Source organism: Psammomys obesus, unplaced genomic scaffold (assembly GCF_907164565.1).
Source record: "Psammomys obesus unplaced genomic scaffold, mPsaObe1.curated_primary_1811, whole genome shotgun sequence".
Lineage (NCBI taxonomy): Eukaryota > Metazoa > Chordata > Mammalia > Rodentia > Muridae > Psammomys > Psammomys obesus.
In genome coordinates this window covers 12349959-12366028 of record NW_026596117.1, presented here as the reverse complement: position 1 = coordinate 12366028, position 16070 = coordinate 12349959, and the positions used below count along the sequence as shown (strand labels likewise).

Genomic DNA, 16070 nt, shown 5'->3' with positions numbered 1-16070 from the left:
TATCTATCTATCTATCTATCTATCTATCTATCTATCTATCTATCTATCTATCTATCTATCTATCTATCCATCTACCTACCTATCATCTATCTATCTTTGCCAGAATTTTAGGCTGAAATGTTTGTACCTCAATGTTTTTCTTCCCTCTCAGTATCGTAACAATCTCCTACGTCTTTGTTATTCTCTAATTGATGGTGGCTTTTCTCTGAAGGAATGCTGCCTCCTAGAACTGAGGGCGGAAATATTAAGGCACCAGCATTCTCAGGATCTTCCTTCACAACATCACTTTTATTACAGTTAAGATGCTATCTACCTGTGATTTTATTCTAGGCACCAGACTACAATTGACCAACTCCAAAACATGCAAAACAGAATCTTGTCTGACACTATCACCTGGCCCTTATCACATGTCTGTTTACTGACTGATTTTGCACCAATACTCGTCAAATGTTAGGACATTTTCTCTGGAGTTTATGAGTGATTTTTAAGTTCTATTGTGATGATTAGGGAGCAAAATGAGTAACATTTTTGTATTTACAAAAAGTCCTATTATAAGTCACCTTAAGGAAGTGTAAGTAATTTTATTTTAACCAAATGACAATCCCTGCCCTCCAAAAGCTTGTATTGAAAGAATTATAAATAATTAATAGCAATCCCAATTATTATAGCTAATTGAATGTGGAGGGGCAATAACAAGGTGGAAAAAAAAGCTTCAGCCCTTTTCCCTTCTTCCTCTTCCTCTTCCTTTTGAGATAGGGTCTCAGTCTGTAGCCTAGGTCTAGAACTCACTATGTAGCCCAGGCTAGCCTTTAACTCATGATCCTCCTGCTTTGAGTGCTGGGATCAGGAGCCTGTGCCACCATGGCTGGCATTAGTTTGAGGAACTATTTTAATCTATACCTGCTCTGCTGCTATTTTATAAGACACTAGAGCCGCGTTTCTCAATCTGTGGGTTGTGATCCCTTTGAGGGTTGCATGTCAGATACCTGCACATCAGATATTTACATTACAATTCATAACTATGGCACAATAACTATTACGAAGTGGCAACAACATAATGTTATGGCTGGGGGTCACCACAGCCTAAGGAACTGTGTTAAAGGGTCGCAGCATTAGAAAGGTTGATGACCACTGTGCTAGAGAAATTCAGGTTGAATTCTATGGGCATATTGAGGAGGCAGGTTCCTCCCTATTCTGTCATTTTTGGCCGAACCTAGCCCCAACCATAGCTATATTTTCAAAACAACTACCCTTGTATGTAAAACATTCTTTTCTTTATTATTGGGGAATTTATACCATATCTACTGTTAATAAAACCTAGTAAAAAACCTCTTAATTAATTGTCAAATCACAGGCATAATTACAGTCATTTGCTGGTGACTGAATGGGGTGTGTTCTGAGAAACACATCATCAAGTGATTACATCATAGTTTATAACACTAATCTAGAGGAGGACAGTTAAACACTCTACATGGCCTCTGGCTGCAATCAAGAGGCACAGTAAACACGTGGTCCTTTGTGAACCCACTGTCTCACAGTTGTCCATGGCTAACTGAAATGTCATTATTTGACATATGACAGATAGCACTACAGCTTGTACTGTATGCAGATATAAAAACTGGTGACACATGCATTTATACACATATAAGTATCAGCACAAGAAGACTTGTCCTAATGTTATAATTAATAATGGTTGCTTTATATGAAATGTCAGGGAAAAATGAAGTACTTGCAAAAATAATGTGTAGGGATTCCATACGTTACTGAGACTGCTTTGCTGGTTAGCTGCCTAAATAGGCAGCTCCGCATTTCTTTCTACACAGCTTGTGATGCATTTTAAATATATAGTAAACATTTTAAACTTCACTTGATATGGCTATTTAGTAATATGTGCTGTGGTGAACTGTTTTAATATGTTGGACAGTAAAACCAAATGTAACAGTTCCAACATTTCTCGGGGGAGTCATCTGGGAACAGACATATGTTCTTCATCAGAGTTTGCAGCAGAAATCTTAGGAACCAAGAGAAGTAAAGACCAAGGTAGAGCAATAGGGTTGCAAGCCACTGTAGAAAACAACCTGATAAAGCTCTCTGTTTCATTCTGGCAGGCCTGAGGCAAGATTTCTAGACACAAAAAAGAAAAGCACAGTCCTTAGTGGAAATGTCTGATGCCTGCATGTTGTAATACACAAGAATCCACAGGTTAAAACCAATAGAAGGAGATTTTTCTATTAACTCTGTTGGGCTCCTTTAGCCGCACATGTTGACTTTGTGATCATGGGTTGGTACACTGTCATCCACTCTAACGAGCTAACATTCTTACTCAAGTGTAGCTAATGCAAGAGCCAATGTTGGACTTACAGAATCACTTTTAGGGTTACCATAGCAATCCGTTGTTATTACCAAGCCACAAGGAATGCTTAAGAAAAAGATTTCTGAAGTCTTGCAGTTTTTTTTTTTTTTAAGCTGAAATGTTATTCATTGGGACAGAAATATATAGAAATGCATCATCTTAAGTTTAATGTACTACTGCAAGAAAACTATGAGATGAGGAAAGGAAGCAGACGTGATAGTAAAAGAAATCTCAAAGGAGAAATGCGTATTACCGCCTCTCTTATTTTTCTTTTACAATTCTCAGTTTGAAAATGCTTCATATTTTGAAGGAAAAAAATCTTCCACAAACCTGAGGGAAGGGCTTAATAAATCACAGTAGACCTGCAAATATTTGTGTGTTCATATGCAAGGAGTAACATTTTTCTAGATGATTCCTGAAGTACTCTATGTGGTAGACCTCAGCTGCAATTTCTGTGTTTCTGCAGGGACACATGAATGCAAGGTTAAGAACCACTGGTCTCATAAGAAGTTTGGACTAGAAATCAAGAAACAGCCTCTAATCCAATTCCTGCACTGCACAGGATATTTGGTTAGTGATTTGAGGCAAGGCAGATAACATTTGTTCTCTTGATTTCTTTGTATGCAAAATAAGTACACGGGTTAACTACTGAGAACAGTGTTGCAGGACATTTGATCTTATTGTGAATCCCAAAATTGTAAACTGTAAACCCCTGTTTCTTGTTTGGTGTGGTTGAGTCCTATCTCACACCTTTAAGCCAAGAACTTTCTGTTTATTGTAAACTGGTAATTATGGTGTGGTTCAGCCATTCCTAGCACACACCTTTACTGTAAGGGCTTTCTGTACACAGGATTTAATAAAGTTAACCCTAGGTCAAGAGGCAGAGCAAGAAATGAACTGACAGGGATTAAAGAGTAGGAGGGACTTTGAGTTGAGGTATTTAAGATGGTGTGGAGAAGTAGAAGGAGCTTTAGCTCTCTGGCTTTTTAAGCTTTTTGAGCTTTGAGCCTTGGGTTTTTTGGCCTTTTCCTCATGGGCTGTCAGCTTAACTAGTGAGCCATTTGGGTCTTTTCCATTAGCACATGAGCTGAAAAGGTCAGCTGGGTGCTTTCTCTGCCTCTCTGAGCTAGAATGTTTTTATCCCAGCATCTGGCTCCTGAGTCTTTATTGGTAAAAATAAAACTGTTGAGATTTTCATTTTTTAATAACAACAGATCAGTTCCAATTTGAAAGCATAGTGATACTATGCCTTCTGAATCCTAGGCATAAAAATCTAAGCAACTACAACATCTCCCAAGAGTATGCCTGGATTTATTGGAGAAAGGAACAGTATCAGTTTTTTTTCCATTGCTGTGGTAAAACACCATGACCAACAGAACTTGTAGAAGGATGGGCTTACATTTCCAGAAGGATGAGGGCACACTGTCATCACAGCTGGAAGCTGCGCAGCAGGCAGGCATGGCAGGTGGAACACAATGCTGAGGGCTCCCATGAGGCTTCGCAACCTCAAAGGCCACATCCCCAGCAATATATTTCCTCCAGCAAAGCCACATCTTGTTGACTTTTCCAAGCAGCACCACCAACTGGGGACCAAGGGTTTTTAACACATGAACCTATGAAGGACATTCACATTCAAACCTCCATAGCTATTGTTATTGAAAAGTGAAAACATGGTGAAAACTGAAACTCTATTATTTTTGTTTTAGATATAATTTTGTCTTCAGTCCCAAAACATGTTTGAAAAACTAGTAGTGCATCTGTGAATAAATGATCACAGAGAAAGTTAGCTTTGCAGGTGTACTTCACTGGAGCTGAGATGTGTAGGGGGTGTTTGTTAGGCGTGCAAGTTTATAGACTCTTGTGTGTTCTTTGCTGTCCCAGGGGTTCCTACATTGTCCATTCCCACATTGCTTCTAAGGGAAAACTTTTTAAGCTTTTTGAGCTTTGAGCCTTGGGTTTTTTGGCCTTTTCCTCATGGGCTGTCAGCTTAACTAGTGAGCCATTTGGGTCTTTTCCATTAGTACATGAGCTGAAAAGGTCAGCTGGGTGCTTTCTCTGCCTCTAAACCCTTCTTCTCTAAACCCTGAGACAGACTGTCTCTGGAAAAGCTGCTTCTGCCAGACTACAGTGATGGAACTGCAGCTTCAGGAGGAGGACGTCTCTAATCTTTCAGAGAAAAGCAAATCCTCATTTGTTAGGTTCATTTAGTGCACAATATCCTGACGCACTGATGCCAAAACCCACAATCCCATATTATCACAAGGGAGTAAAATAAGTTTAACTGCAAATTACCGTTTCTATGGTTTCACCATGCCTGGAGCTTGAACCACAGAATTTCGAGATACTCTTAAGTTATTCATTCTTTCACTTTGCATTAAATTGAACTAAGCAGACCTAATGCCCTTACGACCTTGCATTTAAAGGCACCATAAAAACCCAGGGGAATTAGAAGTATTAGCAGTAACAAAAAATGTTTAACCAAAAAGTTTTGGCTAAACAATTAGTTTTATGTATTAAAAGCCAATATGTTCATTTGCAGGAAAATAAGTTAAAGTGGAAGACACTCTGTTAAATTAAATAAGCCAAGCACAGAAAGAAAAAGACCTGAAAATAGAAGAGGAATTATTGTGGAAGAAATGTGGTGGGCAAGATGAGTAGAGGAAATAAACTTCTAGAGGAGGATAGGAGAATACAAAGGAGAGTGGGCATAAATCCTATTAAAAGTCATTAATATGCACAATTGATGTATATTACTATCTATAAATGTGGCTTACTCTAAAAGAACACAGAGGTTTTGTCTTTCTTCCTGACTCAGTGCTTTTTGACCAGTTTCTCGTAGATCACTGGTCCTAACAGGCAGCTACTGCCTCATCTTAGTCCCCAGGTCAGCTGCTGTCGCAGTGCGGCTAGTGCCCCTCTGCCAGCTGCCTTGCACCACAACTGAGATTCTGTAAGATTCACTCACTTCAGTATGCCATAAGTCTCAGCTGGGGCTTCTATTGCTGTGATGAAACACTGACAGAAATAACATGGGAGAAGAGGGTATTTTTCACCTAACAGCTGTAGTCCATCATGATGGAAAGTCAGGGCAAGAACTCAAGCCAGGCACCTGGAAGCAGGCACTGAAGCAAAGGCCATGGGGGAATGCTGCCTACTGGCTTGTGCCTCATGGCTTGCTCAGCCTTTCTTATACCACCTACCCACCCAGGGATGACACACCACCCTCTGTGGGATGGGCTCGCCCATGTCAATCATTCACCAAGAAAATGCGCTCCAGACCAACATAGCGTGAGCACTTTCTCAATTAAGGTTCCCCTTCCCAAATGACTCTAGCTTGTGCCAAGCTGACAGAGAAAAGTAGCCAGCATGCCATGCAAACATCTCTCTGCCTATGTGTGTCAGTTGTAAAGGTCTGAGGAGCTCAACACTGTGTGCCAGATGTTATCAAAATTATTATATATTTATAGCCCCAAGTGGATACTAAACTAGTTCTCATAAAGAATATCATATAGGCTCAGCAAAATCACAAGTGATTAACAAGGGAAGTCATGTTCAACGTCAAGGCTCAAGGACAGGGAGCTGCCAGCTAACATACCACACTGCTAGAAAATGGCAGGCCACAACTTTTAAGTCATGGCTCTCTGCATTCAAACCGTCTGTTTTCCCCAGTACATCTCTCCACAGGATGACATTCCAAGAGTACACTTCAAAATCTGCCTTGGGTTTCATTCTCTGAAGACAGTTCAAATAGCTTTCCTTTATTTTTCTTGTGGCTGGCAGGCGAACACTGAGATATACAGGGACTCATATTCTCTTTGAACTTAGCAGGACTGGGGAAGCATAACACTAGCCAGCATAAGCAGGCCAGGCCAACTTTCTCCTCAGCCCCCCACCCCAGACACCCAGAAGCCAGTCCTTGTTGTACATGAATAGAAAGCAGTTGCCCACGTGAGATGTCCCTGCAAAGTTATCTGTTAAGAACGAAGCAGATTTAAAAGAAAATGCTATGCTGCCTTGACCAACATCCTCAGCTTTTATTTTGTTTTACCAAGCACAGTTTCTTATTATCCTTCCTATACAAAGAAAGAATAGAGGTGCATGAAAGAAACTGTCAAAAATAAATTACCTTAGGAATAGATAAAAGAAAATATAAGTTTAAACATGGCCAATTACTGTCAAAAGATATTATTGAAATAAGCAGAGTTAAAGTTTGTTACCCTTCTAAAAGACAGGCAATCAATAGACTTCTATGGCTATAAATAAAATTGTAATTTATTACAATGTAAAGAGGATGCATGTGCAAAATTAGCGGGGTATGGCAAACATGTACAACTAGGTGATACAGATAGATCAAGCAAAGACAATACCTAAAATATTAACCACAAGACTGGTTTTTCTCTCCAGATATGAAGTGCATGATGGAATGGCTGGGCATGCATGGCATGAACCAGTATGGGTGAGCAAGCCTGAGTTTCAGCATGAAACCGATGTGGCAGCTGCATGAGCTTGAAGTAGGTTTTGCATCTCATGTCTAAAAATGCTTCATAGCCACAAAACCTGGAGTCTAAATGGTAATTCTGCCATTTAGTAATTGGGAAAAGACAGCTTGGTTAAGCTTTTAACAGAGAAAGGGGGTCATTTTATTATGCTGTCAACAGATAAGGCAGTAAAATGTTTGATAAAGAATTCTTTTATCAATTGCTCATTTTCAAAATTATTTAAAAAAATATTTCCAGTAACCATACACTATCCACCAGGAATCAAATTCTGTGACTCAGTGGCAAGAAAGCCAAGACCATGCCCTGGAGTAACCGAAGCACAGCACTAATGACAGGCCTTTCCCAGAAAGCCCGTGGAGCCTTCCACAGGATCCGAAGCATATCTGGAAGACAATTCACTCTTCACATACGGGTGCAGCAGCCCCACCTCACAGAAGTGGCTCACCTCTTCTCCATATTTTGTGACTAAGTTTTTCACCCTGATACATAAACGGCACATTTTCCTCAGCAGTTTCTGTCCACATAAACCCTTCTTTTAGGACATTTGGGTTCTCAATTAATTAAGAAAGATATGTCCATACTAACCAACTACAAACATTGAGGAATATAGTCCTTCGGGTGGCTACCAAAGCTGAGAGACAGAGAGACTGAGGCCGAGACAGAGAGAGAGAGAACAAGCGTGTCTGTGTGTGTGGTGTGTTTGTGTGCACTCATGTGGACATGTTTTCCAGTGATTAACTCACATATGCCACAGTAACACCCTCAGCACCACTTATCCAAAGTTAACATTGGTTAAAAGATGTGTGCTTAATATTGTAAAGTAAAGGTTTAGGGAACACTTTATAATTCCACAATTTATTATTTTTTAATTTTTGAGCTAACAATTTTTTTTCCTATACAAACATGAATTCACAGAAATGTTTTCAAAGCAAGAAAATGCAATATCCTGAGCAAGTGTAAAGAAACTAATAAAAACCATGAACTGTGGGGTCAATGAGCACCTTGAGGGAATATTAACAGAGTATTCCTGGAGTGTTACTTCAGTTCCAACAAAACTCTCCACATCCAGATGTTATAAAGCCTACCCAAACAACTGTAATTAGAGCACACACACTAGCCTTGCTGTCTGTCTTGGGAACTGCTCATTTAAACATAATTTCCAATGAAATTCTTCTAACATCCAATTTTACTTTAAATCAAAGCTTTGTTCTAAGCATTGTATAAACCATATTAAACCATTCTAAGTCAATATTTATTTCCAGCCAAACAAACACATGCAATGGCAGATAGTGCTGTACTTAACAAAATGGCAACAGATTCCACAACTTACTTAAGCAGATTGGAAGCTGGCAAGCAGGTTCCATGCTAGGCAAGGAAATGGTTCCCGCCTGTGGAAACTGAAGTTTCCATCTTATCAGGGTTTTGCTGTCCATAACCAGCCAGAGAAAAGGTAAGAAGTAGGTGCCTAATATAACATAGTGCCTAATAGGTGCCTAATATAATACATGTACAGGACACTAAGATCTCCAGCACCTGGGTCAGAGAAGTGTCCATGGTTCCCCCAACAAAGCCCACGAGTTCGAGAGGATGCACAACATGCTTCATTGGAGCTTCCCTAAGCAGGAAGCTAAATACACACACCTAAACACACACATAGACACATATGAGGGTCAATGAAAGAAAACCTGGACTGCTTTACAAGGATTCATGCTTCATGTGTAGGCTTCAGTAACTTCTAGCCATGACTTATACCAATTAAATAAGCTTTACACAAAACATAAACTATTGAAAATGTGCTAACATTCCATACGGATGCCTTCCTGAGTGACTGCGTAGATCATTACAGTTTCTGATAACTGTAGATCCCCCCAAACTAGCCCAGCCTACTTTGCTAGGATGCTAGCATGTCATTTTGGATAGTATTAGTTAACTAAAATTCAAACGACATATAACACTTAAAATAATATTCAACTCCTGAAAATGGCAAGTTCTAATCCCATGACACTGTATAACGCCTTGCAAAACAATTTGTATTTTGCTATTTGCCTAAGGCTTTGACACCAACAAACACTAATTCTAATAAGCACTTAGCAGGCCTTCTGCTGGAAAAGGAAAGACAGCCTGGTGCTGTGGGTGGCTGGAGACGGCCTCCTCCTCCTTGAGCAATAGTCTGCACGAACCCTGGCTTCTGGATTGGCAGGATTGGTGTTCTGTACTCTTGTCCCACACTCACCTGTGATCCTCTGTAGCAAGGGTGACAACTCAGACTCCTCAGAGAAGACGCGGGCCAATGCTTTCTTCACCCTTCCTTCGGCTTCTTCCAGGTCTTTGTCCACTGTCAGCTCTCCAGTGACTGAGTAAATGTACGTGAGGAGGATGAGCAGTTCCTCGGGCCTGTAGTCATCACTGGCTCTCTGGCTTGAGGACTTAATCATAGGCAGCAGCTGATTTAGCACAACAGCCATGGTTGAATCCCCAAGGCTCTGAAATGGTAGCAAGGACAGGAAGATATGTCAGCCTTCCACAAAGACAGAAATTGGGATCCACACTAGTTCAAAGGTGGCTTGTGAAATCTTTACGGTGCTTGTTGACCAGTCTTCCATTTCTGTGCTTATAAAGCCTGGGTAGAACAGCGTACGAAGTATGGCACTGTAAGTTTTGTTCTGAAGAGCCTGTTTTAGAGAATGGCAGGCCCTTTGATAAAGATCTTATTGTGACTTGAGCAAATAAGATTGTAATTTTTAAAAAATAAAATGCAAGTGGTTCATCAAGTTGGGATATGGCTCAGGGGCAGAATGATTAGCTAGCACATGAAAGGCCCTTTGTTTGATCACCAGCTCTGTAAGGAAATGTATGCACTGTGAAAACTTGAACTCTTAAACAAAAATGTTACGTAATACAATTTAAAAAACAAAGCTGGCAGATTATACAAACAACTGTCGATGTTCCTTTAGCAGAATCTATATATTCAAATAAATGCTAATGCTCCTTTAACAGAAACTACATATTCAAATGAATGTTGAGGCTCCTTTAAAAGAATCACTGTCTTGCAGGATATGCTCTATGCTGGCAAAGTCTGGTCAGAGTATTTTATAGCAACCAAAGGCAATTTCCTCCTAAAGCTGGCAAAGAGAATAATGACTCAAACTGGGCAATTTCACTGATGATGGGTTTAATACTTCTTTTGGTGAATTTGAAGATATCCACCTCAGTTTTTAATACATATGTTTTCATTTTCTTCATTTGCTTTTAGGGTTAGGGTGTTTTTGCTTCATGTGTGCACAATGTGCAAGCAATGCCCGCAGAGGCCAGAAAGTGGCCTTTGATATCCAGGGACTGGAGTGGTAGATGGTGGTGAGGTCCCATGTGGATGCTAGGAATCAAACCTAGATCCTCTGGACGAGTAGCCAGTGCTCTAACCACTGAGGCATTTCTGCAGTCTATCACATCAAATTAAAAAATAATAGTAACAGTTTTAGTTCTTCCACCAACTTCTTAAGTCACACTAAGAAAAGAATTTCAGGATTCTTCACATGTGACAAGAGCATTGCCTTGCTGGAGTAACTATCCCAAGGAACTTCACGTATCATCAGGACTAATGTTGAAGTTTTTGGTAAAAAGACACTAATATTTATATTCTAATTAAAGGCCAAATTATCAGAACTTAAAAGTTACATCATTAACTTTAAAACTGTTCCCTGAACATCTGCTATGTTCTATTATTCTAGGCCTGGGAAACAGAGCAGACAAATTCTCTACTCTTACGTCATTTATGTCATAGGGGAAAACACAATTGAAAAGCTGAGGAAGTAAATGCAGTAGGTGGGGGTAAGTGCTACAGAGGAAAAGGATGCAGGAAAAGAGATGGGGAGACGGGACTTCAGGGAGTACAAGTGTTTGTATGTGTGCTACTCACTCATTTACATGGAAAAAGCCATGTTAGCAAGGGGACACCAGGACAGAGAAAGCCCTGTAGAGATACTTCCTTTAAACAGAGTGATGTAAACAGCTGAAGGTTAGACAAGGAGAGAGCAACCCCAAAAGAGCTTTTCTAGCCTTTTCCACTCAAAGTAAGATTCAGAAATTTATTTTGTACATACAAAAAGAGCCATTATCATTCATTTCTAATATAACTATTTTATTATAATATAATTAATTATACTTATATGTTTATAGCATATTATACAAGAATAAAGTACGAGGTCTTTGGATTGAATAAGATAAAGGAGGGAAAAGGACAGAGATTTTACCAGCACACGGTAACAAGATGTGATTTGCTAATTCATATTCACCCATCAAAGTACCAAGGGTGAGAAGGTTTGAAGGACCTAGAGCTATTGAACAACTCAGGGCGGAGCCCTCAAGGCTTCCCTGCTATCAGGTGTCTAGTCACTTCACAAACAGAGCCTTGTGATTGGCCTGTCAAGAGAAGCAGGTCCCTGTACCCCACCCTACTCCATTTCCCAGCAATCAGGTGATTACGCAAAGAACGTGTCCACCCTGTAGGAGCTCTGTGACTCTACCCTCCAAGAAGGAAGCTTCTAAAAGATGGCTCTAAAAAGTGGATCAGGGCAGGAGACTCGTTTGTAAAGACACTCTTCTAGCACTTGCTCCTCGGGCCGGCACTTCCAAGTCTCCGGTCTGTGGTATATGCTAGACAGAAAAATCTTTCATTGCAGACACAAGCACGACACCAAAAAAATTACATTCAAAATATGATTCAAGCATCCCAAGAAGTCAATAGTTGATTCTGATACAAACAACGGTGGCCAAGTACAAAGATGTGGGTGGGGAAATAAAAATATTAGATTTGAAAACCTAATTCCACTTCTTTTTCTGTCCCATTAGGTAGTTCCCTAACATCTTAGGATATTTTCACATCCAAATGATATGATCTGACTGGAGGATGTAGAGCAGAGAGCCACAGTATCCCAGGCTCTCTGTTTACTTTACTACTGATGGCAGAAGGCAGCAGGCACACTCTTACTTTACCTACTCGGTAAACATAGACTGCTAAAAAATAAAATAAAATAAAAAGAGTAGCTTCACCATAGACTGGCAGAGAAGTCCAGAAATAACAAAGAGAATGTCTGTGAAGTGGGTCAGCTGATATGTAGGTATTTCAGCTCTGTCCCCTGGGATGATCTAAAAACCATGACACCTCATAGCAATAAACACACCCAGATCCTAGTCTCTGATATCTTTCTTTGGTAAAGAAATCAGAACTCTCTAAGGAGATACCTGATATCTAGGAAATGGAAAGAAAATACAGGATGAGTCTGGAAAATCTTATAGTGCCTAAAAATAAAGACATGCAAATACTAACAAACAAAAAGTAGTAGGAATATGTCAAAAAGGACCCAAGAACCAACTGCAAGACTTCTCAGCTGACTACAGATGGAATAATTTTAAAAACAACACAAAGTAGTATTTTTATATAACCTAAAGTACACAAAAAATATTCATCAGTTCATATTGATTCAAATACTATTGAACCAGGGCTGGAGGGACAGCTCAGTCAATAAAGTGCTTGCATTGCGAACACAAGGACCCAGAACCTGTTTAGAGGGTGGTGGATTCACTGAAGCTGAGTTACGTGAGTGTGAGCACCTGACATAGGTGCTGGGAACAGAACATAAGTCCTCGAAGAGCAGCCAGCACTCTTAACCACTAAGCCATCTCTCCTGGCCTGTTGGTTGTTTTCTGATGCCTGCTTTTTCTCACAAAAAGAAAGAAAAGATCAGAGACTCCCCAGATTGAAGCCTTTTTAAAGCAAAAGAAAAACTTGGGCAGAACTGACAGAAGGATGTGTGGATACGGCAGTATTTAAAGGATCTGTGCCACAGCTGTATGGCCGTGGGGAAAATGTCTAACATTCTAAGTTTCAGCTTCCCCATTTGTGAAGTAAAAATGCCTGAATATTAGCCAGCCCCATTACACAGGCACACACTGATATAACACTGGCACAGACTGCTTCAACCACTCTGCCTCAAAGACAAAGTTACTCCCACAATAGGATAGTTTTTTTACAGATGAAAACATGGTGACTCTGTTTTTGAGGGCTAACTTTGCAGAACACATTTGGTATCATTTAGGATACACAATAATGGCCATATTTGACCAGGCCGTTCTGTGACCTCAGTAACATGGCAGTGCCTGGCATGTGACCTATTTTGTTACCAGCACCCAGGGTAACAGAACCTCCTTTCTGTTACCTCCTTTCCCGGAGGACTAGTTAGGAAAGCTGCTATGGGGAGGGCACATGTTCTAAGAACAGGACATTGGCCATCTCAGAGGAGGAAGGGGCAGTCTGCAAACACTAAGTATAAATCCTATCATGGGACTTCATGCAAAAGACAGTGAAAGGCCAAAGAAAATCAAATGTTACTAAATGCTGCTATTGAAGAGGTGAGCACAGCCAACCATGCCAAAGTGGAGGGTTTTAGAAAATGGCTTCTTTGTAAAGTACCTGGGATTAAGTTTCCCAGTTGCCCTTACACAGGCAGATCTACTTGTAGGAGGCAGAGGACCTGAGCTGTGTCTAAAGTGACAAAGCATTTTGTTATTTCTGCAGTCTGGGCTCTTGTTATTCTTGAACCAGTCACCAACAACTCCATACAAAGGACTCTTTAAAAGGTATGTTGTCCTCAGAGAAGCTGACTGTGAAGTCAAGAGCTGGTCTCTGTTCTAGCATGAGGACCATACTCCATAGGGCAGCAGGCTGGTCCAGGCAGGCCCTACCTCCTCACGGAGAGCAGGAACTTTTCAGACACTCAGCCCAGTTCCAAGCCACTAGCAGAGAACAGTTCCCAGCAACCCTGTTAGCCAGCATGTACAGGCTGGGGAGATATTGCAATGGGGTCTTTGAAAAGCACCCAAACATCTTCCTCCACACAGTACCTGCAATAATTAAAACCAACCTGTTACAATAATATTGGAGGACTCTGAATTCCCTTTTATACACACCTCAGGCAGAATGCAAAAATGAATAATTCATTGATATACTCAAGTATCAACGAACATCTATTATGCAAATAGATACATATACCAAATAAATATGTTATTTAATTAATTGTAAAAATAATTTTACATAACAAAGAACAAAGTGAGACATGGGCTCAGAGGTGGTGGAGGAGTAAACAGCCATGTCATAAGAAAGTTCTTAATAGAGATGTCTGCACTTGCTTTGGAAACATCCAAACAAATCCTGATAAAGCACTTGCCAACTGTGTTTTAAAGAGCCAGCATCCAATATGAGGGAGGAACGAATTATAGGGCAGGATCCTCCTTCCAAAAAGTATTTCATGTACATCTACCAAGAGGGTAGGCAGAGTAATGCCTGCTTCCTGTTGTCTGTGACTATGTTATGTTACCACATGTGGCACTGACACTTCCAGATGTGATAAAGATTATTATGTTAGATACTTGATCAAAATGTAGAAACTGCATAAAATAGGAGAATTTATTTCATTTTATAGTTGCAGAGAAAATTTGATGTCTGAGAAAGCATGGCAGCAGGAGCAGGTCAGCCCATGGCAGCAGGCTGAGGCAAAGGCTGTTCACATCGTGGTCAACAGAAAGCAGGAAGTCAGGCCGCAAACAGGGGCAGGTAGAACGTGTTCCTAGTGACCAGCTTCTGCTAGGGAGGCCTCACTTCCCACAGTTTCACTGCCTTCACAAGAGTCTCATGAGCCGAAGATCTAGATCCGAAACATGAGCCTGCTGGGAACTTTCAGAGCCGAACCATAAACTTCTATAAGAAACAGTTTCCAAAGTTTAGGTGCACGCTCACTCAGTAGCCTGGGGCTTTCTATACGTGACGTCCTATTGCCCCAGTGCAAAGTGTACACTTCTCTCTAGTTCATCCTGCCCATGACTGTAATTATATTTATGTTCATTCACTTGCCAGGCAGCTTGTTTTTTCAAAGCTTTCTGTTCTGCTTTTGCTCTAGACTCTTGCTGTAAGTCAGGCAAACCGTAGTAAACAATAACCACGCCACAGCATGAATATTATGTTTTGAAATTTTTTCTGCCAAATAAATTAGTCCATTATTTCTCAATGTGGTTTAATTTAAAATTTCAGGACATGAGAAAAATATAGCCAGATTATTTGCAGAAGGTAGCAGAGCATCTAGATCAATTCTCAATAGGGTCCTCATCCCCATCTGAAACCCCATGAGTAATCCTTATCCTTTGCATTTCTATTGGTAGTCTGGTCTTTTGCATACCCATTTGAACAGCTAACTAGGAAAAGCTTTCAGGGACTGGAGAGACGAATCTGGTGTAACAAGCTGCTTTTCCAGAGAACCCGAGTTTGTTTCCCAGCACCCATTATCAGATGGTTTACAACCACCGGTAACTCCCACTCTAGGGAATACAGTATCATCTTATAGCCTCCTTAGGTACACACACACACACACACACACACACACACACACACACACAATCTCACACACATACAATTTTCTCTGTCTCTGTCTCTCTCACACACACACAGAAACACACACAATTCTTCCCCAGCCCCATATGCACACACATAATTTATTTTTTTCTTCTGTGTAGCCTTGGCTGTCCTGGGCTCACTTTCTAGACCAGGCTGGCCTTGAACTCACAGAGATCCACTTGCCTCTGCCTTCCCAAATGCTGGGATTACAGGTATGTGCTCATAAATCTTAACAAGAGAAAAACAGAAAAGTTTACAGCATCATGAAGCTTCTTGAGCCTACATCTCCAAACTACTTCTCACTTCTAAAGACCAGGTCAAAGGCCTAAGTAGAACCACACAGTCAAGTTTATCCCAGTAGCAACCCCACTTTCCTGGTACCAGTTCTCTGTGCTAACCACTTTTCACGTTGCTGTGACAAAAGCAGTGTCAGGTTGTAAACATTCCTCTTGGCTTGTGGCTTTAAAATATCCCTGTCGGTCACATTGGAGAAGGCACGGCAGCAGAAACGGACTGCCCTGTGGTGGGGGACCTGTGCTACAGGCTAGTCACACTCAGTCACAGGAAGCAGCGAAGTCAGGTAGGAACTCTTGGCAATTATAACTTTGAGAGGGCCACTCCTAGTGACCTCTGCTAGCCAGGATCTTGGTTCTTTGCCTTCCTAATGCTGTGACCCTTTAAAACAGTTCCTTATGTTGTGCTGACCCCCAACCATCAAATTATTTTCATTGCTACTTTAGAGCTGCATTTTTGCTACTGTTAAAAACTGTAATGT

At 40.7% G+C, this 16070-nt stretch overlaps 1 protein-coding gene across 2 annotated transcripts in view; it reads right to left on the bottom strand.

The window, feature by feature from the left end:
• Nucleotides 1-16070, bottom strand: part of Scfd2 (sec1 family domain containing 2) — a 247815-nt gene that overhangs the window by 125354 nt on the left and 106391 nt on the right. For both annotated transcript variants that reach the window (XR_008722761.1, XM_055629303.1), the window contains exon 5: nt 9086-9335. Coding sequence is in view for 1 of the 2 variants with exons in the window: in XM_055629303.1 (XP_055485278.1) it covers nt 9086-9335 (250 nt within the window). In the remaining variant the exon portion in view is untranslated. The remainder of the gene's footprint in view (nt 1-9085; nt 9336-16070) is intronic.